Source organism: Antedon mediterranea, chromosome 1 (genome assembly GCF_964355755.1).
Source record: "Antedon mediterranea chromosome 1, ecAntMedi1.1, whole genome shotgun sequence".
NCBI classification, from domain to species: Eukaryota; Metazoa; Echinodermata; class Crinoidea; order Comatulida; family Antedonidae; genus Antedon; species Antedon mediterranea.
In genome coordinates, this window is record NC_092670.1 from 35,451,084 (window position 1) to 35,478,245 (window position 27,162).

Consider the following 27,162-nt stretch of genomic DNA (forward strand, 5'->3'; position numbering starts at 1 on the left):
AGGTGAGTTTACGCGTATCTCAATGCTGCAACATGGTTCGGCTTGTTGTTGTTATCACGCTGATTTGTTTCTGTTGCATTGGAGATACGAATCATTATCTAGGAGGAACCTTTAACTGGCGACCACTCAATCAAGGAAAGGTAAAGTACACATTTTCTAATTTTAACACTTCTTTAAACGTAACGAATTTTTTCCTGTTGTTTTTCATCTTCTTGTTGTTCTTGTTGTTTCTAGTTTTTTTTTAAAATTATTATTCTGTACTATTGGCCATTGGCTGTTGGATGTGAATTAAAATAAAGTAAATAGTTACGGACCAACTTACTAATGATTATGTGTTTTAATAATCGTAAGTATCAATATTATATTCGAGTTTAGCTTTACTAAAATATTTCTATTACCTTTTTATAAAATATCAATCATTTCGTGTTTCATGTTTCCTTCTGTCTCCTGCTATTCTTTCAGATAATTGTTTTTATAGTGAGCATGTACACAGCTGAAGCGTGTCCCACAATTTGTATCTATCATTTTTTCTCTAAAATACTTAGCTTCTTTAAATTCCATTAAAATAATCTGTACTTTTGAAACGTGAAAATCAAATTAGCGGATATATTGATTATACATTTTAAAACTAAAAATATATATTTGAATATATTTGAATGCCAGAGGAATTTTGTGAATAGCGACCTTTGACCCTGCAATTCCATTCCGATTTTGGTGTCATATTGTAGATCAAATGGGGCCATGTTTCGTGAGATCTGGATGTGATCTCTGGGTTGTTCAGATAAACAAACAAACCAACCAACCAACCAACAAACAAACCTATGGGAGTGGAAACACAACCGCCTACGTATACATTCTTTGTACACACTAGGCCTAGTAATGTTACTTTCAATATACATTATAATCTGTATTTGATAGCACGTAACAATGCTAAATGTCATACGAGGTATTACAAAAAGTTAAATCTTTTGAGACAGCCTAATAAAATAACATTAAGTTTTGACAAATCACCGACAACAGTTCCAAATGTAGCTTCTTATAGCCTATGAAATATCTAGTGTGCACGTAGAGGAGGTCCGGGGTTTTAACAGCTACATCCGGAATAGATTAAATTATCATTAATTGCACATCAAAGTCGTGGTTATTTGATATGCATTTTTAATCTCAAAAATTATTTTGAATAAATTTTAATTTATTTAGGTATCCTATTATTGACATGTATGTTACTTATAAACTATGTTTAGTGAATAAACACAGACCAATATTCAGAGAGAGCGTTTGTACGTTCAAATTCAAATATTCTTTATTCATCCTCAATCATGAAAATATACAACAACAATATATGAGAACATAAAAAAGATGAAAAGGAAACACATAAAAACTCAAAAGAGCTTGACGTTTGCTCGTTATTCCAAGCATTTACTACCGAAATGATCATGAGTATAATTTTTCATAGTATAATTTTTGTAGTTAAGTGTTTGCATATTTTAATTGATTTTGATATATTTGAATACCTTACAATTAATTCTCGGTATCCAGAGTCCCTCACCTTTAAACACATGTATGCTAGAACTAATGCATTTAAATACTCCCTGTTTGTTAATTTCCCTCGAATATGGGAATGTATCCCGCATGAAGTTCGTAACAAAGTCCTGTTTAACTTTAGGGGGTTTAGAAGGGATTTGAAAAAATGTATTACTGATATCGAATTCATCTAGACTATCACTGTGTTTTTATGTCTATTGCGTTTTTCGTACTATTAGTTGGGAAAGCCACTCGACAGTGCAGTTCTTTTGAACTGATCCACTTTTGGTTACCCGCAGGTGCTGATAGTACTTTTGTTCTGTTTTGTTGAATGATGCCGTACCTTGTTTATGATATTTGTATGTTACCTGGAAATTGAATAAAATAAAATAAAATAAAAATGAGAAGGCTTTAAAATACAGTTTGATATCTTTTATAGAGAAATATAATAATAGGGCCTAAATCTCACAGATTAGACAAGGAATTATTTAGAATGAGTTTTAAACTTAACATAATAGGCCTGTTTTTGACAACATAAAAATACACACAAGTGTTTATACCATTATATAATTTAGAATACCACAGTTGTAGAAAACTAAGCGGAAAATGTTGCTATTCATTTACAAAATGGATACCGCCTAAAGGCCTGTTCATACTAGGACGATAACAAACGACGATATATGAATGTACACATTTCCTACAAAAAACTGAACAAGTTTTCATTTTATACTTGTAATATCTTTTGTGAAAATTAGGGAAGAGTGAAATTACAAATGAAAATTATTAATTTCACTCTTCCCTGGTGAAAATAATATTTCACAAATCGTAACAATAGAGTTATTGATCGTCATTAGTTATCGTCCAAGTATAAACAGTCATTTAAGTGACGTCATTTGGGTATAAATAGTTGTCTTAGTTCTTACTGATGTTTTCATATAATAATTTGGATTGTGATGATAACTTTGTATTCACGGGAACAATATAGTAAGTTGATGCTGGTTCATCTTCTTTGATATTATAATTCATGATGGTGTTGAACATTTTCATAATAAAGAGAAAGTTATTTCACATTATTGTCAATGTGTTTCCAATTAAAGTTATTAGTGGTGAAGTGAAACATTAAACTAATAATACTGGTAATACACAATGCACACATACACCACCGGTGCATACACAAATCTCTAAATATAACTTTGGAACAAATTGTTTCCATGGTACAAACGTGTAAAAGTGTTTCCGTTTTACATTGATGTAAAATCTAAGAGCTTTAAAGTCCCGTTTACACTAGGGCGATACCAATCGAAAATAAATAGATAAACATACATTTTTCTTACATAAAACAAAAATAAATTGGAAGTTTTTCTTCTACCGCAATATGATAATCATTTAATACTGTCCTTGATAAATGTAATATTTTAAAAAATCTAATCAAATGACGTCATAATCAATAAAAACAATAAAATCGTTGTATTGTCACTATATTATTGCACATACTAATCATGACGTCATTTCATTGGACGTGTGAACATAATTATTATTTTCATCAAAGGCAGGATAGATGGTTATACTATAGTTCTAGGATAAAAACTTGTTAGATTTCTTTTGTTTTATGTATAAAAAATGTATGTTTATCTATTTATCGTCTATCGTTATCGCCCTAGTGTAAACGGGCATTAAAACACATACAAAATGATTGTAAAAGCATCACCGCTACAAAATGTGATTGATAATGAATAATTGGATCTATTGTCTTGTCATCTTCATGTTATAGTTGCCAAAATGCAAAATATAATATGATAATGCATTTCCCGTACAGTACTTAACCTGACACACTTGTAGCTAACCTGACATAATATGATTTTATTTGATTTGAATTTCATTTTTGATACAGACACTATGTTGATATCACTCACTTAAACACGTATTATGTTATTTCAAATTAAAGGATCATTGGCAATTGGTAATATTTTCTAATAATCAGTTTGTCTCTTTTAGCACCAACATGTTCTAAGTCTCTTAATATATAAATACATAAATATTGTTTCAGGTTATGCGACAGTATAGTCGCTTTGTAAATATTTTTATTTATAAATTCCATGACTAACTTCTGTGCACAAATAATATAGCCACGTGGACGATTTTTGAAGTTTGCCTTTTGGGACAAAATGACTCAAACTAGACCTAGACCTATGTCATCTTTAAACTGTTTTGATTTTGTTTTTGTCTGATTAGATGACGTCATAAATAATCGTATAGTACATTTAATTTATTGAAATGATCATTAATTGTAGTTTATGTATGCAATGGTTATGACTCAACGCGTGCGAACAAACAGCAGTCAGAATGGACTGGAATGGCCTATAACGTCGAGTCGAGTTCGAATCACAGATTCGCAATGGCGCATTCGTAATTGCACGAACAACTAACATGTTTATTATCTTTAAAGAGCGAAATGAATGAATAATTGAAAGGAATTACTTCTGTTTAAATTCGTACCAAAAAAATGCTTTGTGGTGTTACTTTATTGTAAAAATGAAAAATAAAACATAAATGATTTGTAATTTATTATGTTATTTTTATTATAAAAACATCAGGTTGAAGTTTCATGGACAATATCTTGGGATAGAAATGTAGAAAAAAGTTTGAAACCGTTGTTTGATTGTCAGGGAAGAGATGAGATCAAAGGCGAAGGTCTTCTTTTTTGTCTTAACTGTTCAAATCCTGTGGCTTACCCCAAACCACTGCGACTAAGATGTGTTGGTTACAGCATACAGGATGGGTACAGTTTGGGCCGAAACTCGTTTGTATTTGAACCAAGAGATAAAAAGCAACCGTTATCAAAGTTTATGCTGTCGTAAGTAAACATATTTTACGTTAAAAAAAGATACACATAGCAGAAACTTTCTTGGAAACTTCCCGTGAAACGTAGATGCATGTTTTAACTATATGGCCATTCAGAAGGACACAAACATTTTGTTCAATTGGTTCCACTGTAACTGTATTAACATTAAAACTGTATATTATTTTGAACTATTACACAACAGTATTAACTTGAATTGTACTTAGATGTTCTTCATATTTTCTTCAATTTCAAACACTAATCAGCATTGTGCAATAAGCGCTATATAAGAACGAGTGTATTATAATTATTGTTTTTTAATAATTTCACAAGATATCAACGTTCCAAGAACATCAGTCGATCGAGTAGTTATTGGCGGCAAATATCAAATTACGGCGGCGGATCAATGTACAAATTATGGAGAATGATGGTAGATATTGACACGACAATCGAAAACTCATCGCCAATAGCAACATTTCCACCTATATACATCGTGCAATACGCATGCGGAGATGTGAAGATTAAAATATCTGGTGTGTAGGCCTATCTTTTGTGTTAACATATATACGCCTAGATCATAAGTCTATTACAAAGGCCCCAGTTATCTAATGGTAGGACCTCTACGTCATATTAAGCAGAATGATTTCTTCAGCTTAACCATTTTACAATTGATATTAAAGTTCTATATGGTTCTTGTGTGGTTTAGAATGTCTTATGTTCCTTTCAAATTGATATAATAAATCGTAATGACAATAATAATTTCTAAATCGAAAGCTTAAAAAGTACCATCTGTGTGTAGGTTAAAATGTTAAAAAAGTATATGATTTGATTAGGCTGTTTATACTGGAGGCCTACTTGGAAGAAACAGGAGTGAAGTTGTTACCTGGTGGTTATGATGCTTGGCTACCACTCCAAGGGTCCTGGGTTCAAGTCCTGTCACATGTCAGGATTTTTTCTAAGGACCAAATTACTCCACTCCCAAAGACTTGTAATAAGACTTTGTTTATGTAGAGCATCTTGTGTATATGTTTGTCTTGTGAACCTCTGAGGGTCCGTAATGATCAGCAATAGCTGGATGGATCACCCTCATTAAAAAAAAAAACATTATTAAAAACAGGTTATTGTACATGTACTATAAGCTAGTTAAACGTAACTATTATATCTTTGTTTTATATTGTTTGAAGGTTTGCATGGAGAAATCAAATATTAACATAACGTTTGCGGTACACCACGTATATTAGTTTCGCATTCTTACTCGGCCTTAGAACGATCAAAGCATATTGATGAAACGTCGAGAAACTCAACAGTTCTTTTCAGAACTAATATACCTGGTGTACCGCAAACTTTACATCAACATATCTTAATTGTTATTCTTTGGACTTTTTTTTTTGTAGTTTATGATCCCGACGGCGATAAAGTGAGATGCCGGTGGGCAAGTGGTCCAAGCGAATGTCCACCACAAATTATGAATGTTGAGCCGGTATGCGGTCAAATATCACCCCATACAATAATGGATGAGGTATGACACATAAAAGCCTATTCTAGCCTGAAATTGACACACGCTAATCATAGTTCTATAGTTTTTCTAATATACGGAAAATTTTCAAATTGTTCACGATGTCGAGCGTTGACTGTTGCTTTCAAGCAGCTGTGATTGATCAACGTAAACTCCTATGTTACAATGTGAATGTTGAAATTTTTTTTAATGAGATGTAAACTTCGAATGTTGTATTTTGAGCTACTCTGTAATTTGGTCACTAACCGGATAATTATAACGCCCACACACAATATGACATTGCTAAATAAAACTTTCCGGGTAATGCTTCGGAGATATTATGTTTTCCCTTATAGAATGATAGGCACGGCCGGTGATTAACCTTTTTGTGACTTTATAAATTAAGTTACTTGCTTCTCTGCTTTCAAATTAAAGACAAGAATCACTTAAATTAGGCATAAATTTGATTTTCAACTTACTTTTTACTAGAAATTTCAATGGCTTGGGTTTTTCAAAAAACGAATACATATGTTACTGTAACAAATACAATACAATGGGTATCAGTGGCTGGATCTCTAGATACCGTAGATACAAATGAAATAAGAAAAGAGTTAAATCAAAACGGTAAAGTATATAATTAGGCCATATACACGGCTGCAGTCGCGTGCTCAAATTAGTGTTTACCGACCAACCGACTGTAGAGTCACGTTACACGCAACTAAAAAGACAGAAAGTGTTAATCTTTTGGAAACACTAACATGGCTATATATCGGCTTTATACAATTATTTAGTTTTACTTAATTTAATTAATAGCATACAGAGCTGTATACATAGGCATAGTTAAACAGGCTATAAAAAGGTACACAATAAGAGTGAACATAAAATATTCAATATTATTTTTTCTGTATTGAATATGATATCAGAATGATACTTATGCTAGTAATACATTATTTCAATTTTAGGATAACTGTGAATATACGTTTCCCGTGTCCTCACTTACCTACAGAAACCCCGATTATGGAAACCGAAAGAAAAGCTACTGGTTTGCCGTTCCGATAACTATCGAGGATTTCCGAGACGGCAAAAGACTAAGCAAAGTTCCATTGCAGTATTTAATAAGAGTAGATAAACGAGGTAGTGTATAATCATTACTCTTCATAATCATTTCATACACCTCTCCTAACTGTTTACAGGGATTGAAACCTCACCCATGTCCCCCTTCGCTGATGCTCTCAACAGGGACATGAATTAAATTACCCGGGTAAAAACTATGCCTAAAAAGTTCGAAAAACTCTTTTTGATGTTTCGCTGAAATGACCAAACACAAGAATCCCTCCTGTCTACATGATAGATGCTAATCTCCACATTTCCATTTACCTCTTCCTGGCATATATATGGAAATTAAATTCCACTGAGATAAAAACATCATTTTTCAAATTTAAAAACAAAAAAGTGCAATGATTAACACGTGTCTAAGCATTTCCGATATAGCCATAATAAAAACCCCAGTTGTTTGGAGATACGGACCTTTCACAAACATAGCTTTCCCTGCAGTTACGTGTACTCCATTGGGGGTCTACACAATTCTTCCCTGGCCTACTCTTTTCCTTACAAGTATTGAACTCATATCATCATATTGTTGTTAATTCGGCCTAGCGCCAAAACGTCTTATTACTAAATCTGCAACGTTATGGGGCACTTCTCCGGGGATTTGTCGTGAGACATGATGAGTTGTACTGAAGACATGAATAGACTTCATCGGTTCCTAACAGAAATGAATTTCAATGGATGATCTATACTGTATAAGAAACTTTTTGGCAGTAACATGATATTAGGCCTATGTAGAAAATCTTTGTTTAATGTGACAATTTCCGTTTTTATATTGTTCAATTACTTAGCTCATTTCCCCATCTTATCTTCAACACCAGTCTAGCTAAATTGAATTGAATGACCCAATTTATAACGACATTTCTTATAATATTCTTAAAGATGTATTATCACCCAAAAACCTTAAAAATTAAGATAAATTAAATCAGATTTTAGTTTGGTGAAGTTATTGTGTAGTTTTAAATTCCGTAGAAAAAAACGGAAATAACAATGCTTAAAAAATTACAAAATAAACCAAAAACCCATTTGCAGCCAATTTGACTATTTTTACTTTAAATTTTTTTTTCGATCCAATTTTTTATCAAAATGGAAAACTATTATGTGACATTAAAATGGCATATTCTACAAAAAATGGGACAATACATCTTTTATGTTTCCTTTGTTTTGTATTAGTTCCTAGTGTATGTGAAAGGCCAACGTTGCAAATTGGACAAGAATGCCTTTATCTACTTGTGGGAGAAATGTGGATGCTTACAGTGAAGGCTGATAGTTCGTATGGGTATGACAATCCTAGTTTTTATTTTTTTAATTTCAACTATCTTTAAAGAGAGTAACTCTTCCAGTTTTAGTTCAATGAGTTAACCGATATTCAGGGGTCCTCTTTAATAAAATTAAAATACATTGCAAATTAACAATAGCAAGCAATTATCATTAAAATTAGGAATATCACAAAAAAATATATAAAATAACATCTAATAAATCAATACTGTAGCTTTCATCTTTCAAATTTTAATAATTTTACAGCAAAAAAAAAATCGAATCTATTTAAATAATTTATAGCTACAGTTGCATATGGCAACATACTCTGTTTAGTTTTCATTACGATAATATTGTTCCTTAAAATATATATTAATTTTTTTGTAGTTATCAATATGCTATTGTTTATTACAATTATGTTTTTTGTTGTTATTACAATGCTACTTGTCTTTTTACAATTCCACTAGTATAAGGGACATTGCGATTCTCCCTGGAACAACCGACATTACGATGTTTGAACTAAACGACGCCTCTACAAAAACTTCAGGATTTAGAAAAATAACTTGGACTCCCACTGCTGGTTTTACCGGACAACATTTCATATTCATCTACGCTATTGACAATAACGGGTAAAGTATCATTAAATTATTCACAAAGTCTAAACAAAAATAATGGAAAGAAAAAAAAGAAAACAAAATCCAAGGGAAAAAAACCAATTATAATAACTACATAATTATTTAGATAATGAATGTGAATTTAGATACAGGTAAATGTGTAGTTTGTTGAGCCATGAAAAAAGCCATACGTACTATTGATAATAATACAGTAACGTTTTACAATGTTTTGTAACAAACCTAATTAGGGAATAGAGTGGCTTATACTATTAAGTGCCCATATATGGACATGGTGGTGTCATATCGTTACCATATTTTGGCATATCACTACCATTATATGGTGGCTTATACTATTATATTGCCTAAGGTTTGACAGCTTTGCATGTAAGTAACTGTGCCGAGCAATTAATATCGTATAAACAATTTCATCAAACTTTTAGAGTTTAAAATAAGTTTTATACAGTAAAGGTTAAAAGTTGAAAGCTCATAATTATGTGGATTAAATGATCTGATGGGGCTAATCATTCCTCATCATGGAGAGTAACAACTGTTACTAGTTATTCGGTTGCCTTATCCTCGAGTACATCCTAGAGGATTCTAAAAACATTCAAATATCTTGAAAATGAATTATTAAATATGTGTTTTTCTTTCTTTCAAAAATTGGGTCATTTATAGTTCATGTTTTAAATGTAAATGTTTGGTGTTAGTTTATGATCATTTAGTACTGTAATTTAATTTAAAAATGTCAATTAAAAAAAAAAATGTATTTTTCGATCTTTCAAAAATTGGATCATATTTATAGTTTTTTGTTTGTTTTAAATGTAAATGTTTGATGTTAGTTTATGATAGTAGTATCATTTAGTATTTTATTTTAAAATAGCAATTAAAAAAGAAACATATTTTGTATTAATATTACAATTTTTTAGACTGATATTAAGCTAAGGAAATACAATTGAACGTTTACAGTACTTCACAGTAATTGTAATGGTAAGGGTCCTGCAATGAGAAAAGGTCATTGGATTAACATAAAGTTCTGTCTACACTATCAAACCATATATGGACATGATGATGTAATATCGCTACTATAACACATTTTAACAAGTTTTAAAACTAAATAATACATTTTGTAATTTTCCAAATATATACTAATAACATTAATTACTTTTTACTGTATTTTAATCATAGATATCGCAGTGAATATAAGACAATTACGGTTAATGTAATTCGTAAGTAGAAATTTCATTTTAATGTCATTTTTTATTTGATTAAAAAAGTATTTTTCCCCAAAAATAAAAAAAAATTAATATTAATAAACTTAATCGCTTTCGTTAAAAAAGGAAATAAATATATACAGATAAATATTGTTTTCAATTTATACAGTATTATCTTTAAGCTAATCGGAGAAATTAATTACCATAATTCCTTTAAAAAAATATAATGATTATGCTAATTGGACTCATTATTTATTATAGAAAAATGGGCTGATACAAAAATACCGGAAACACCCGAGGTCACAGGTCACTACCCAGCATCAAATAAAGTCTATGATATCGAGAATCGCTTCTGGAACATTTCATTTGATCATACGGTAACGTGGTTATACTGTATTATATTGATGCGCTGGTTTCCACATGTTTATCTTATTTTTTATATAGAAGATTCCATCATGAACCCAGTAAAGAGTGAAGTTTGATACACGGCGCGGCAGTAAGAAAAGCGACAATGTAATGGTAGTTTGCGCATGCCTACGGAGTTGATCTATATTCCTCTTTATAATTATTCAGATACAACGTCCAAGCGACTCCCGTTACGTCACTGTTTTTGATGATGCTGACAACAAAGAGACATTCAAAGTGGACTTGTCAAACGAAACTGCTGTCAAAATAAACGACCGGAAAACCTATCACTTTTACGGACCTAGGCTGGAGCGTGGCCAAACGTACCGTGTCGTCATCGATACTGGCGCTACGGAATCGCAATCATGTGACGCGTGCACTACCAGTTGCGCACGTTTTCCGTCAAAGGGTGTTACTTTTCAAGTGCTTACTGGAGAAATAGGTATTTTTTTTAATCTTAAAATTCTAACGTAATACAATAACAGTATAGTATTGTAATCATTACAGATAAACCGCAGCACCCATGAGGATCTGGTTATTGAACATGCTGGAAACATTGGTTTCTCTGTTTGGAAGTTTGAATAATAACAAAACTATCATTTTTTTTCGTAGTTGAGGTAACCGAATCTCCTTCTTGCGATTTGATCCTGCCAGAGGTTGACATTGGACGGAACTGTACCTATATACAAGTAGGTTCGATATGGCAAAGAACAATTACTGCAGTGAATACAAATGGGTGAGTTTAATGCTATACATTTTATTAATGCTACCGGGTATTGCTAAACCCCGCGAACTAAACAAAAACATAGCAAACCCATTTGACCGAAATACAATTTATTGAATCATATATAGTGTACGGTACGACTCACTTGATAAAGTGTATTAGTTATAAAAATTAAATTATGTTTGTTAACTTTTTATTTTTGGGTTAAAACATCATTTTTTGGTTAAAAAGGATTGTGTTAACAACTGGTGTTTTACCCTATATATATTTGTTACAAACCAAAATGTCATTGTTTTGGCTGGCATACCAAGTGAGTCGTACACTATTCAATTACATTTATTTCGGTTCAATTGCGTTTGCTGAGGATTTGCGGGATTTAGCAATACATATGCTACCAACTATATGCAGTCAAATTATGGTAAATTGTTGAAGAGTAGTAGGAGCATTATGTGACTCTCCTAAAACCTCAATTAAATTCAAAATACTTAATAAACTGCCCAAAAATTCAAAATTTCAGATTCATGTCACTGTTCATTGAGGGCGTCAATGGAATGACCATAAGCAATGGTTATTTAAGAGGGGATTTATATGTCCGGAATCTGTCGTGGAAACCAAAGAAAGTTAACAAAGGACGGAATATAGTACAAGTTATAGCTATTGGAAGTCATGGGTAAAGTATAAATATTCATTCATTCATCAGTGGAAAATTACTTCTATTTATTGTAATTTGCATATAAAATATACATAGAAATTATGTTTGCTCTGAGATATACAAAAACAGAAAAATTGAAAAACTAACAAAAACATTCACTCTCGTACGGTATACGTATTCAGTGCCCGAATGGCAGCTAGATAAAAGCTGTTACGAAACCTATTTGTACGAGAGACGATGGACCGGTAAACGTCTACCACTACGTAACACCTCAAATACATTATGCATGGGATGAGTAGAATCTTGCGATATAGCATGTGTTTTTTAAATTAATCGATTTTCAAAAAAACGGATTCAATAGAACTCTGCTCTGTTCCAATATACATGATGCGTATAATAGTTGTTCACATGACTGTATAAACCTATACAGAGTGTGTTAACGTTCACTTAAGCTTGGTTCCCACTAGAACGTAACGCAAGGACGTAAACGCAACGCAAGCGTTTTAACCAATGACAAGCGAAGTTATAGACAGTTAGCAATCACAAGCGATCAAGCCATCGCTTGTGATTGGTCAATTCACTTGCGTTGCGTTACGTCCTTGTGTTGCGTCGCTAGTGGAAACCACGCTTAAATGCTATTGTTACCATGACCAATAAAACAATTACTGTATCTTACATTAAAGGCATAATACATTCCATTTACAATTACTCCTGGGTCTGAAAGCAGTTTATTCTGTAGAGAAAGTTCGTAAATGAGAAGTTCAGAAGAAAACTCTACACTTAGGAAAAATGACGAATGCCATGCAATTATGAAGACAATTAAAGTCTACTTCCATTTTTAACTGTCGTAATTGAGTTAGTAATAATAAATCATCTATTCTAATATAACTAAAGTAATAATTGTATTTCTAACTTTACAATATAATGTCAACTAAAGATATTTTTTTACAAAACCATTGACGATCTTTCAGATTTGATTTGATTGATAGAAAGGTAATCACCAATCAACTTAATACAAATGTATTAAGTTATTTACTTTTAGCAAATCAAAAAGAGGTTAGGATGTTTATGAGTGAATGTTATTTTAAGATTCTAAAAAGTCCAAAAGCCAAACTGATGGTGTTCTAGTTAGTGTGAAGGACGCCACTAAGCAAGCAAGATCAATGAAGTTAATTTATTCTCTTTGTGGAAAATCCAATGGATTTAAACATAATTTAGGTGATCACGATACTTTTCTAGGCCAAGCTGATGTGATTTCCAAAAAAAAGATACAAAATGGTTTCATCTTACAGGCCACCATATGGCAGGCAAACGCCACCAAAATCAACCATGTTGAACTAAACTGGAATTTGATTATAAAATATACTGTCATTTCTATAATTTACAGAATGTCTAGCCTTACTGAAGAAATAGAACTGATTGTTGTCGGTAAGAACAAACAAATAATAATTCTTAATACAATAATAACAATGACAATAATATTCAATACAACTTTGTAGAAAGTTTACATCTTGTTCCTGATGCTCTTTCTACTACCGTCACTAATTGATACTTTTCTTTCTTCTTGTTGTTTTTACAATAACAATTATAGGACTTCTTCGTCTTTATAACGTGAATTTCTTTGTTTATATAAAGTTTACGGTACACCACGTATCTTAGTTCTGAAAGGAACTGTTGAGTTTCTTTTTATCTCATCTTTGTTTAGGCATGTCTGTCACAAGCTTTTTGCTTTTTTTGAACATGCCTTCTTCAATTTAGTTACCTTTCTTTACACCATTTTGTATACTGTTTTAATTTGAAGAAAATAAATGTTACTTTGATTGATTGATTGATTGATTGATTGAGTTTCTCGACGTTTCAATCAATATGCTTTGATCGTCTTTAGGAGTGAGAATTCAGAAAGTTCAGAAATTGAAATATGCTTAAGTCGCTTAAATGTATACACTACAGTATTCTGTTACAATATTGTTGATAGTGTAAATGTTGAACATGGACTATCATATTTTCAGACCAAGCACCAAAAGACCAAGATAATATCAGCGGACCAGCAGTAGTTACGAGAGAAAGCAAACCTCACCAGAACGAAGTAGTAACATCACCAATTACTAACATTACTATAGCATTTGATATGAAGGTAATACTTCCTAAAATTAAAATGCTTTACATTATAGGAAAAAAATCCATATTTACTCCTCGGTTAATTAGAGACAAAAATGTGAAAATATTATTTTTGTACATTTTTTTAAAAGATAACAAAACCTGTTAGTTCGGCATACATCCACATACAACAACAGACAACCCCACACACCGTATATAAAATTGATGCGTCTGGTGAAGACGTCACAATCGATGACGTCACAGGACGTAAAATGACGGTTCTTCTACCCGATGGAAGTATACATGGTTCATATAGAGTGGTAATTGACGCTGGCGTCGCTGTTTTTCTATTCTGTGATATTTGCAATAGTTCACCAGAGTGCAACTCATTCAAATCACAACCAGCTCAATGGGAATTTCATATAGGTAAGACGATATTTAAAATTTCAATTTATTGAAGAATACAACAAATTCAACCTCACAGGAGAGCTCTTAAGTTTGAGTTATGGGTCTCATTTTTTAATATAGGGAAGTGGTGAACATAATATGTATATTTCTACAAGCGATTCCGATTAAAATCATACGTTATGGGCGCAAATTGTCTCAATGTTTATACACAGTGTCAAACTAATAATGTCCGGGATGGCGTAGTTTAATTAAAAAAATATTTATAATTTATTCCACTTGTTATAGTCGTTGTTCGAATTTTGAGAAAAGAAAGAAGTGGGAGAAAACTGTAATTTAGGCCGACTATAAGATTTGAGTTTTAGCCTATTCCGCTGTTAATGTTCAGTGGTATCTCCTAAAAATCCTTATATCCTTAAATATTTAACAGTTCCAATCATTGTTTCTTGTTTTCAGACAAATGTGGTTGCAACACAATCCTTCAACGTTTGAACGATGCTGAAGAGCGCCTCTTGCGGTTAGAATCAGCTTTGCAAAATTTAAATTCCAAGTAGACCTAACTGAAACAATCTATTTTTATATATAAATATAAATACAAGGACGACTAGTGCTTAATGAAACTACTAACAATGTTACTGAACAAACGGACAATGCTAATTCAGACAGTGTTAATTTCATACTAAAGTATTTATTAGATCTCGTTTAATTACAGTAATCTTCTCCTCTTCTAATCAATTAGGTCTATTGACATAGTGAAAGTGTGTCCTAGCCTAGGCTGGAGTCTCTGATTAGGTACAAAAATCAAAACTAACAGAATTCAAATTAGGCCTATTTAGACCCTCAATGATTTTGTTTTGGGTCATTCCTCTTCCTGGATATGTCGCAATCGGCGTTTCATACGATAATGCATAATAACCCATTTACGATCAGTATCCGATGGTAAAATCTATAGTTTTTAATTAACACGATGAAAATGTGTATCTGAAAGAAACTTTGCCTACCTCAATTAAAGAAGAATGATACAAGTCATCATTAAGTCAAAACACTTTATGTATGAAACTTTCAAAAATAAATCCATGGAAGAGTTAAAGCCTTCCTGATATGTGTACGTTACTATCGTTATGGCGGTAATACGTTAGTGACGATTAATACCAGTTTAAAATGACGCTTGAATGAACATGCATGCCGGTGACGTAACCATAATTACGTAATACTGTATTTATTTAAGGCATGTAAGCTATTTGTGATTTTTCATAATGCATATTCATGTCGGTCTTACGTCACGTCATTCTGAGGGACGGAATCAAGTGACGACCGTAATGACGTAATGAAAACGTCATCAATTATGAAACATTGTAAGCGCAACGGTAGATCAACTAACTAGTTTAAACGATTAGATGTACCTATGTAGTTGTGTTATTTAAAACATGTTGATACATAATGCAATCTAAATATTGAATTGCAGAAGTTTAACAATCAAAAAATAAAATTAAGATAAAAGGAAACATTAATAAGAACCAAAAAAAATGTATATAACAATAGTCTAAACTTAAATCAGATGTAAATAATTGTGATTTGCAGTACACTATTACATTTTGGTATTTAACAATTGTATATAGTATTAAAAGCATACATACATACATCCATACAAACAATTTATTTTGCGCCTTATCAAACAATTTCAAGGCGCATTTAAATTATTAATAATGAGCATCAATAAAAAGTATAATAAGTTTTAACAAATGTCTTGTCATTTGCCCAAAAATGTATCTAAAATGTTACAAACAATTCATAAATTAAGTTTTAAGATTTAAAAGCAAAGCTACAATTGGTAAACGTGTTAAACCAATTTATGTTACGGCAGAACTAAGAAGCTTACTAAAACATTGATTGCAAATGTTAAAATACAGCATCAACGTGCATAACATATGCGAGAGAGTGGATACGCCATACTTTCAAGCGATAATGTTTCCTTTTTGGTGTAGGCACTGTTAATAAAACAAATTAGCCGGCAAGGTCTTCGTCAACAGACGATGAAACAAAGCTAATGGAAGCCTCGCTGTTACCATCCTCACTTGGAAAGAGTTCGTCATAGTGTTTCTTGTCATATACTTCTATTATGAAGCCCGCCATCTGTTTAACATCATCAGACGTGAAAAGCATCCATCCTTCAGATCCAGACGTCGTGTAAACATTAGGAGTAGGTAGCTCTCCACTGTGCGTCTCGATAAATGTATTGGTCATATTTTCGTCCGGTTCAAAGCCATCGCCAAGTGTAAATTGATCATAGTTTTCCTCTGTTTCAAAATCTAGAATCTTGAACGTAATCTGGCGTTCCTGGCTGTGGACGAACTGCCATAGGCATTCACTTGAAGGCTCGTAATTTTCGGGAAAGTTTTGTGAGGTAACTACTATACTCTTTCCATCTGGTACCGTCAATTGACCACCACATTCTAGATAAAATAAAGTAAATTAAGTGATTTAAAAAAGCTTACAGTACAGTAGTTATTATACCATCACGTATGAACTTTTATTTGAATACTCTTATAATATAACCAGTTGTTTTGTCGACGTAGTATATTTAAAGCACATCTAAATATGACATTGTTAGAAGATGACTTTGAAAAAAAGGTATATTTCGTTAATAAATAACTATAATATAAAATTCTAGAGAGATCAAGTACATTCTGTATAACCAGTCGACGTAATATCATTTTCAGCACATTATAAATATGACATTGTAACACGTGGTATTTGTTGCTTTCTCTTGGAAGATGGCCTTTAAAAAGTATATAATCGTTAACCAATAACTATATAATATATGAGTTATAGACTAACAGTATTGTCCTATTTTTCATGTGTCAGGGTACAACAAGACACGTCATACTTACCAGAGTAGTATTTTTCTTTAACCTGTATTTGAAAACCTTTTCGGTTAATGGCAGCATTTGTCTCAAACTTGATCCATACTTGGTTACTCTTAGACACGATGTTCGTTGGCGCTTTACCACCACTGAACGATTTCAACAGATTTGCAGTCCTTTGGAAATTAAAATTAAATCGTAACATAGTACATATTTTACCATAATAATTCTATCGTATTAAGCCAAAGAACTTATAACACAAGAATCTCCTGTCCTTCAATTTGCATTCAAAACACAGTATCGGAAGTACAGGGTTAAAAGGTCAAACTGGGCGACGCCATTTCACAGCATGGAGCAGCGCCCCCTCCAAACTAGGAAGTCAATTACTCTACCCCCTAGAGTATTAGCAGATCCCCTCTATGATTTTGACTTTCTAATTTGATGCGGGCGCCCTACTCCTCAGTCAATTAATCTATACCCCCTAGAGCAATAGCAGAACCCCTCTATGATTTTGACTTTCTAATTTGATGCGGGCGCCCTACTCCATGGCTCATAATGGCGCCACCCATAGCTCTATTCTATCCCACAATGCCTTTCGAAATTGTTACGCGCTTCGGACGAACAGGAGATTCTTGTGTTATAAGTTCTTTGATTAAGCGTCTTTCACACCTGTTCCGGCGACGGCAAATCCAATCGAACGTCAATGTTTCGTTTTTACGCGGCTACGCTTGGCCGCGTGGAGCGTCGTGAAAACGAAACATTGGCGTTCGATTCGCCGGACCGGAACCGTGCCGGAACAGGTGTGAAAGGCCCTTACACCTGCTCCGGCACGGTTCCAGTCCGGGTCAGGCACATCAAATCTAACGTCAATGTTTCGTTTTCACACGGCTACGCGCATATCGATTGGTGCATAGCCGCGTAGAGCGTGGTGAAAACGAAACATATTGACGTTCGATTTGATTTTCCGGCGTGCCGGAACAGGTGTGAAAGACCCTTTACTCAACTAACATCGGTCTCCGCAGGGCATCTGGTTAATTTAAACATTAAGATGACATCTGCTCCCGCAGAATCTAGATGTACAGTTTATAATCATTATAAAAGTGGAGAAATAAGTTACCTTCTAGGATCAATTCCGTCACCGATGTTTATATCGTCATGGTTGTCTTCAGTAGAAAATTCGATAAAGTTTATACTAATATGGCGTCCGTTACCGACTCGATATTTCCAAATACAATCCATATTTGAACTGTAAAATTTCGGGAAGTTTGGGCTTTCTACAATAACCGTTTCTCTGAACCCTATTTCAACTACCTCTGTGTTACCACAAGCTAAAATAAAAACACGAAGTTTGAATATTGTATTCAAAGGTGTGTGCACAATTATTGGTGCTACTGCAGTTTTGCACCTGGGCATAAGACTTCACAGTCACCATCACCGCCGGGAAATTGGGAAAGCTCGGGAGATTTAGGTGCGAAAGTGCAGTATCACCAATTTAGGGATTCGGACATATAAGATACATAATAATTTGATTATTATTATAATAATATTGATTATTATTTTGAATATTGTATTAAATTATGTTTTCTCTGGTCGTATCTACAATCAACAACCTCTTGCATTAAGCACAACTTTCGCTAAACAGTGGCACACTCTGAGTTCGCAAACAAATTTTTACTAGTGTATATTATGCTGCTTTTGTAGTATATTTGGGAAACCTGTCAAATATGTCAGCGGAGAACAAAACCAAAACAATTACAAATACTACTGTAGTATAGTATGTATTTAAACCAGCAAAAGTATATCTCATTCGAAAGATAAGGAATTACATTTAAAACAATCTTTAGGGCTTAGTATTAGGAAGGCAAACGGAAGATCGACTGATGTATACTTACATATCCGTTCGGTATTCTTAAACGCATTCTCACCAACAACCTTAGCCTCTAACAAAAGCAAATGTTAAAAAGTTAATTTAAAATACTTTATTTTTTAAAAAGCGCAAATGTTAATCACAGGCTTTCATTTGTTGTTCTACATTTCGTTAAATTAAGGTATAGAGGGCAGCATACTGTTTTTCACACACACACTCTTGCCTGCTTTGTTTGTATGACATGAAATAGTGTTTTATCTTCAATTCCCGATGCCTAATAAAACAAGGCAATTTATCCCCGTTTTCTGCTGATAATATTTGAATAATTAAATGAAAAATAAAACATCTCACCCTTGACCCTTGTGTTAAAAAAGTCAATAACAAATCCTTTTCTGCTGTCCCAGTCATCTGATTTGAATGTTAACCACATAACGTTACCTACGAATTAAAAAAGTGGATGTAAATGTCCATATTTACACTCATGAAATTATATTGACAAATTATAATAGAAAAAAAATGCTAATAGGAAACAAAGGTAGGCAAATAGGTCTAACAGAAGGAAAACAGTTATTTAAATAATTTTACCTCTATCTCTCTTTTATTGTATCTAATTGTTTTTAAGAAAGGAGAAAAAGAAGAAAAATGTTGTACATGTACTTGTTTGGACGAAATTTAATCTGTGTTTGTAAATATATATCATTTGATGTTTTTATCTGTGTTTTAATTGTACAAATGTGGTCAGCCATAAGCCATAATTGGCTGTTCTTGTAGTAAGCAAGAGTGTGATTAATACAAATAAATATATATATTATATATATATAAACATATGATGTTTATATATATAATTATCTGCACTGACGAGATCTAATACGATCGAAACAGTACTGTCTGCAGATTGGATATATATATAAACATATGATGCTTAATACGGTTAATAGAGGTCATCGTGGAAAAGTTATAAATCCAAATCCACGGTTATTAATCAACATCAACAGAAAAACAATTTAATAATAATAATAAATAATAATAAATAATATATTTATACAGGATAAAACAATCAGATAACAGTGTATCTGTTTTACATTGTGGTCCTGTCTAAATCAAATCGTTATACCAGTGCTAGTGAATGACTTTGGTTTTGGTAAGTTTTCCCCACTGTGTTTATAGACGATCGTCTCGGCGTCATTGTCGTATTTTTCGCCGTTTCCGACACTGACATAGTCGTAGTTCAGCTCTGTGTTGAACTGCCGGAAAAAGACGCTGATCCTGTCGCCCTCTGGTACACGAATTCTCCAGAAGCAGAAACGGTCGTTGTAGTAGTTATCAGGAAAGTTCATGGAACGGATTCTTCGACGTTTGGCTTTCTTGTCTCCGCTGATGAAATAATCTTGTCCACATCCTAAACGCACAATTTATAGAAACATTTTTCGTTTATTTTAATATAATTTCAATAGTAGTATTATGAATTGAGAGTGAATGTGATGTGTTAAGATAGTTGGATTTACATAGCAGTTGGTGGATGAAACAAGGTGGCGGGAGGCATTATTTCTTTTCCTATTAGGTTATGGTAGAAACAATAGAGGGCCTGAATCCATGCATTAATATTCATGATGTGACGGAAAACCTTGGAAATAGTTTTAACGCGGTAATCGAAAATAATCTCTCGTCGCGCTGCTAGGGTAGGTGCTGAAAAACTCACCAACCATGTAGCCGCACCTACCGTGTACGTAGGTTTCTTAACCTAATAGTGAAACAAAATAATGCTGGCTGGAGGAATTAGTATTATTTAAGGAGTAAGCATAGGTTAATCACAAATATGTTATGCTTAACTTCCAAACATTAGACCTATTGTTCCAGGATGACTGTTAGACGTCCATTGACCTCAGGATATAAACGTACATGTGTCTTGTTTTTTAGAAAGTTTACTTACTTTTTGGCGCCATTTTCTTCCAAACACACCAACGTTCGTTCTCATCTCCATCGCACATGCGCTTATCTACTTTACCGTAGCTTGCTATCGTACGATCGATGCACTGGCTTTTATACTGGATCCCACAAGTCTGTTCGCCATCGCAGATTTGATGCCAGTCCACGCAGACCATTTCCTCTGGACATTGGACTCCTGAGTATGGATCGCTATTACAAACTACAATTTACAATAATATAGGCATAAGAATAGCGAATTAGTATTAGTTACTTGAGTTAGGTTTCAGCACTTTACTTTGATGTGTGGTATATAGTACCTTTGTGTGGGAAGGTTATTGGGGGAAGGCACAGTACTTAACATGTAGTATTCTTGGCTTCCAAAAAATTATTCTTAATATTAATAATGTTGACATAATTAGCAATGTTCCGAACTTGGTATTACTTTGGTATCCAGTACCTTTGACCTTTGTGTGGGAAGGTTATTATGGGAAAGCACAGTACATAAAATGTAGTATTCTTAATCATATGTTTACATAATTTATAATATGTAGACATAATTTGCAATGTTCCGAACTGCGCCTCATAACGTATCGCCCGGTTACCTTTTAACTTTGTGTGGGAAGGATGTTATAGTGAGGAAGTCACTGTACATAAAATGTAGTAAATTTTCCTTCCAAAAAAGTATTCCTTCCTAATAATATGTTGACATAATTAGCAATGTCCTGAACTGCGCCCCGTAACGTATCGCTCTGTATCTTAAAGAATATAGATTTTTATTCAATTTGTAGTGTGTCATTATCAAAATAAAGAGATTTATTCATACCGGAATTGATCATAAGGGAAATAATCCGTTTAAGTATCATTGGAAGTGACTGTTAGGTGTTACACTATCATTACCCTTCATTAATATTGTTCTGACGAAATAAAACTTATACAATGAGTAATTTCGTAGGTTGGAGACTTTGCCAACCCTTGAAAACCTCTCAAACATCATGTATGACGTGTCCTACAGGCCTACAATATGCTGTCGCTTGTTTCTGTCGGTGGCCTTTACAACGTACAATGATAATAACCTTGTTTTTTTTTTGCAAATACGGTTAGCCTATGCGTTTTTAATGACAGCAAAGAAGACAATTTAACTGTGTACATATATGGATTTACATGGATTCATTTGCATTACTGTTCGCTATTATAATACAAAGACAAAATAATACTTACAATATAAATCTTCGTTATTCAGATGTACTCTTAATGTATTAATTGTTAGCTGTGTATATTTATTTGAAACATCTACGTTTCTCCGAGACCGCAACGATCTATCAATCTATTTAAAAAAAAAAAAAAAAAGAAGGAACACATAAAACCTCGAAATCGAAAAGAATCCCTTCTCTTTGGTCTGCAAAAGTAATCTCGAAAAGAAGCCCATCTCGAAGTAGGCTTTATTTCGAGATATTGAATATCAAAGAAACAAGATGATTTAAAGTCTTGGTAACATGACGCAGATATAATGTATGGTCGAGTTATGTTGTACAGTACATTCATTTTACAGTTTTAAAATGGTATTTTGATCACAAATATGTAAAATTGGTAATATCTTAACAATTCTATTATTGTACTACAATTCACAATATTTACGGCAGTCATTTTGAAAAGAAGCCTCTTTTGTTTGCATACTTCTCAAACAGATTTTTAGTTAATTCCTCTTATAAAAAATCCCCAGCATACTTATAATAATTACTATACTATATGTATCTTTAATCAAAGATGTAAAAGTCCCTGATATATCGATGTATTTGCATATCACTGTTATTGATATCAATGTGTAGATTGTTAGTTAATTTCACACTGCGGGGGTTATTTAAACTGGGAGCTTATTGTAGGCTGTCTACACGCAATACTGTATTATAACAACAACAAAAAACGTTTAACTTTGTAACTCTATGGGATGAATAGAATGGAACTGCGAACATGTATACTGTACCGTTACTGTGTACGATTAAGCGTGGTTCCCACTAGCGACGCAACACAAGGACGTAACGCAACGCAAGTGAATTGACCAATCACAAGCGATGGCTTATTGGCTTGTGATTGCTGTCAATAACTTCGCTTGTCATTGGTTAAAACGCTTGCGTTGCGTTTACGTCCTTGCGTTACGTTCTAGTGGGAACCAAGCTTACGCGTGGTTCCCACTAGCGACGCAACGCAAGGACGTAACGCAACGCAAGTGAATTGACCAATCACAAGCGATGGCTTATTGGCTTGTGATTGCTGTCAATAACTTCGCTTGTCATTGGTTAAAACGCTTGCGTTGCGTTTACGTCCTTGCGTTACGTTCTAGTGGGAACCAAGCTTTATACAATAAATTTACTGTACGACGCAGTGAATTTACATTATCTATGACTAAACAATGACGAAAATTGTCTTGATATATACACTGGTATAATTGTATTGTTCTACATTGTTTCTACCTACTCCAGAAATAAGCATAATTTATAGACTAGATGGTACGCGGCGGGCGAATCACGTGGTTAAAATCAGTACCGAAAGTACGAGCCAACTTTATATACTACCATCGAGTAAACATTTTAGAAGTAACGCGCGATTAACCGAATTTTGCCCAATTACGTAAATTTATATATAGGCCTAGATGATATAAATTACAGCAGCATAAATCAATTATTATTTTTTTGAATTAAAGTCTTAATATAGGCCTATGCCTAGTAACATTAAAATCATGATGTGCTGTACTTGGATAACATTTTTGTTGAACTGTATTTTTTTTATTGTTATTTTTATAAAGTGCAAACACCTTTCATGTTTCTTGTTTGTGGTGAGCATTTCCATAACTTGTTAACAGCCATTTCCCTAAAGTGAATGTAAAGGAACTACTTAGTTTAGTACTTAGTAAAGTGTCAATAACACACATGATTAAACATAAAAAAGTTCTACGAAAAATGTATTTAGGTTTAAGATATTATACAGCATTTATAATGTGTCAGTGACGTCACTAACAGACGTAAATTCAACGTACGCGCAAAAAAAAGTTGTCAATTTTTAAAATTATTGTGACGCACGCGTCGTACAAATAGAGCTGTCTAAAGCTCTGTCTACACTATCAAACTAGTTTGACAAAACCAATGTGATGTGCCTAAATATGGTAGTGATATGCCCAAATATGGTTTGATAGAGAGAGCCTAATGTTCATCAGTATATCGTTGATATAGTTTTTTTTAAACAAATGTTCAAAGGTTAACAGAATAGAAAATACACGTGTGGTAGTAATTATTTAATAGAACAAATACGTATTGTAACAGTAAAGCGTTAGCTGTACTACTGTAAAACTACAAGAAAAACATACAAATATGAAAGGATCTTGGGTCACTAACATCCTTATTGCTTAATCCAGCTAATCCACTTAAAATTATTGTCGTCCGATATTAACAAGTGATTGCTGTTAGTTGTTTATACAAATGCTATTTATTCTAAAAATATAAATGTTATACTTTATTTGAACCAAAATGCCTTATAAATGAAAAGAATGTCCTTGAGCAATGTGTGGAAAACGAAATTGTAAAAAACACACTTGCAATGTAACAAGTTAAAATATGTTATCACTATAATTTTTAATCACCATGAAGATTGATGTGTTAGTTAAGGACACGTGGTAGTCATGTGACCTTAAGGGGTCATAGGCTGCATGATACGGAATGTTCTAATGCAACGATGTATTTTTATGTGAAAACAAGTTGCTAAGGAATGTGGAAATTGCTATTTAAACACTTTTGTATAATTATATTGCCTTTTATAGAAGGTAATAAAAACAACAACCTTCAAATTCTACCGCTGCGTTTTCAATTTGACAATTGCTGTACTATTGAAATGCTTTCACTCAATGACAGCTATAAAATAAAATAGAACATAAGTCGGACGTTGATAGTGTTATGTACAATAGTTTCCTGTGGCCTACTGCTGCTAATAGTTAATACGGTAAAAATACGTGTGTACAAAATTCGAGTAAATGGCGTTCACAAAAATATTAATACTAAGATGTATGGCATTAAGTCTGAATTTCAGAACTTGTAAAAGATAATATCTCAACAGATATTCATTATTTTAATAGTTAATATTATCTATAATAAGTTTTAATGGATATACATTTTTAAAATAATATATTTCCAGTAAAAACAAATATATCTTGTTATATCTCTATCTTGGGATTAAAAGAGATTAATATCTTGATTAACAGAGATATATTTTCAATTCAAGATTACAATACATTTATTTATGTTACAATTAAAAGACGCTGTAAAACTTCATTTTAAATTTGTATTATTATTTGTATAATAGTCTAGTATTATACTGATTTATATGCACCTTTAGGTACCGTACAGTTTCATATTCTAATATTATAAAACTGTACATAAAGGTGCATACATAAATCAGTACTATAAATTTTAAATAAACTCGCATCATTATTCTTTTGAAGAAAATAAAATATTATTTAGACGACGGTATCCCTGGTAGGCCTAATAATTAAAGTAAACAACACAGCATTTTTCAGCGAACCCCAAATAATCTATGCTACGGGGTAGTGAGTACAAGGCCTACTTCACTACTATATGACTATATGACAGTCTCTGTCATAACATTCATTTACTGATCCGGCAACAGAAAATGCATTATAACATTCACACAGAATGTTTCTTTATTTACCAAGTGTTGTCTTTAGCTCAAAAAGTTTCACCCTTACCTTTGACATCCTTGTCTCCTTCGCTGAAACAGACCCGCTGAAAACAACGAATAAAAGAACAAATATCGGCCTCATCTTCACGAGAATCATCCTCTTCCTTCTGCCAAACAATCGGTATCTCCAGTCTTCTTCAAGCACGCGGTTTTTCCAACCAAGGTTAGAAATGTTTTTGATTACGCTCTCGGCACGACTACAGGCTTGTCAAGCGGACAAGAATGTTTACCAGCGGGAACTTGAGGGGGCCTACGAAGTGTCAAGATAATAATACTTCGCGGAATAATTATTTGTGTCTGGCCAAAACAACGTGTGCCAAGTTAGGAAAAAAAAAGAAAAGCAAACGAACATCACACCTGTTAGTTCAAAGGTCAAGATCGAATTGCCAATTTTTGTGTGACGTTTTGGACTGTTTTGTCAATTATGTCTTAAAACTTTTTAGAAGTTAGCTCACTGTCTAGCGGAACTTTTGTTGCGGTTTAAAACCTTAATCGCATATACTTAGAAATGTATGCGATGTAAACACGAGGCCTAGTGTTGACAGTACCATTTAGATAATTGAGTAACAGGATTTTATTACAATTTATTTATTATATAGGCATTTTTAATTTCAAAATAACAATTTCAACCCCGGATGAAGAGGGCATCTTGAAATTTCGATGAAACCTGTCATTACGTCCTGAATTTATTTTTTAATCGTAAATTTTAGTCATTGGACTTTAGTGTAAGCAATAACGTTATCTGCCCGTAGTAAATAACATGCTAGTACTGTTTTATACAGTTTGGAACTAAAAATAAAATAAAAAAAGTAAGAAGAATATTTAGAATATTTAAGTTTAAAACATACAGAAAAATCAAATAATTAAAAGAAATTGTGAGAATAATTAGAAGTATATAATAAATAATAAATTTGTTTGTTTTATACATACAAAAAACACATTTAAACCAAAGGAAAATTACAATTAAAATAAGTTAAGTAAGAAAATAATAAAGCACCCATAACCCACTAGGCCCTTAAGCAAGATCTACAATGTTGTTAATCTGTTTAATATGAATTTAAGGCTTTTAAAATCATAAATAGTGTAATAATATTGGAAATGTGGTACATTATTTTTTATTCTGCAGGCATAAATATAATGTTTTGTAAAGTAATAATTTTGTTAATTAGTTCGCAGGCATGCGTATTCATGTTCCAAATTTCTCTCTACGCATGCGTATAAGTTGACGCTTTCGATTCGCGCGAACAAATTCGCCTAGTGGAAATAGGCTATATTCCATAGTGTTTGAAACATTCTAATAAATCTAACGCTGCTGCCGCTTCAGTGTAGGCCTAATTGATATCGACCAGTGCTGCCGACCGACATCCATGATGATTTCAACATAAAAGTTGATACTATATCAAGTTAGAGGGCGGTACTGCAATCTAAGTTT

The 27,162-nt window shown here is 32.9% G+C and overlaps 2 protein-coding genes across 2 annotated transcripts; one reads left to right on the forward strand and one right to left on the reverse strand.

The window, feature by feature from the left end:
* The first annotated feature begins 25 nt into the window (after positions 1-25).
* Positions 26-14,952, forward strand: LOC140044737 (uncharacterized). Its single transcript, XM_072089413.1, has 16 exons — positions 26-140; positions 4,119-4,378; positions 4,697-4,896; positions 5,758-5,882; positions 6,821-6,992; positions 8,139-8,244; positions 8,690-8,851; positions 10,022-10,062; positions 10,309-10,424; positions 10,621-10,894; positions 11,065-11,188; positions 11,694-11,846; positions 13,216-13,256; positions 13,838-13,962; positions 14,078-14,351; positions 14,787-14,952. The coding sequence occupies exons 1-16, from the start codon at positions 33-35 to the stop codon at positions 14,882-14,884; spliced, it is 2,379 nt and encodes a 792-aa protein (XP_071945514.1). The 5' UTR covers positions 26-32; the 3' UTR covers positions 14,885-14,952.
* Positions 14,953-14,998: 46 nt separating this feature from the next.
* Positions 14,999-26,116, reverse strand: LOC140044817 (tolloid-like protein 2). The gene is made up of 9 exons (XM_072089532.1): positions 25,738-26,116; positions 22,206-22,311; positions 20,992-21,207; positions 20,176-20,460; positions 19,413-19,499; positions 19,087-19,134; positions 18,312-18,522; positions 17,222-17,370; positions 14,999-16,783 (listed from the first exon to the last, which is right to left on the reverse strand). Exons 1-9 carry the CDS (start codon positions 25,825-25,827, stop codon positions 16,335-16,337), a joined length of 1,641 nt encoding a protein of 546 aa, XP_071945633.1. The 5' UTR covers positions 25,828-26,116; the 3' UTR covers positions 14,999-16,334.
* Positions 26,117-27,162: the final 1,046 nt, after the last annotated feature.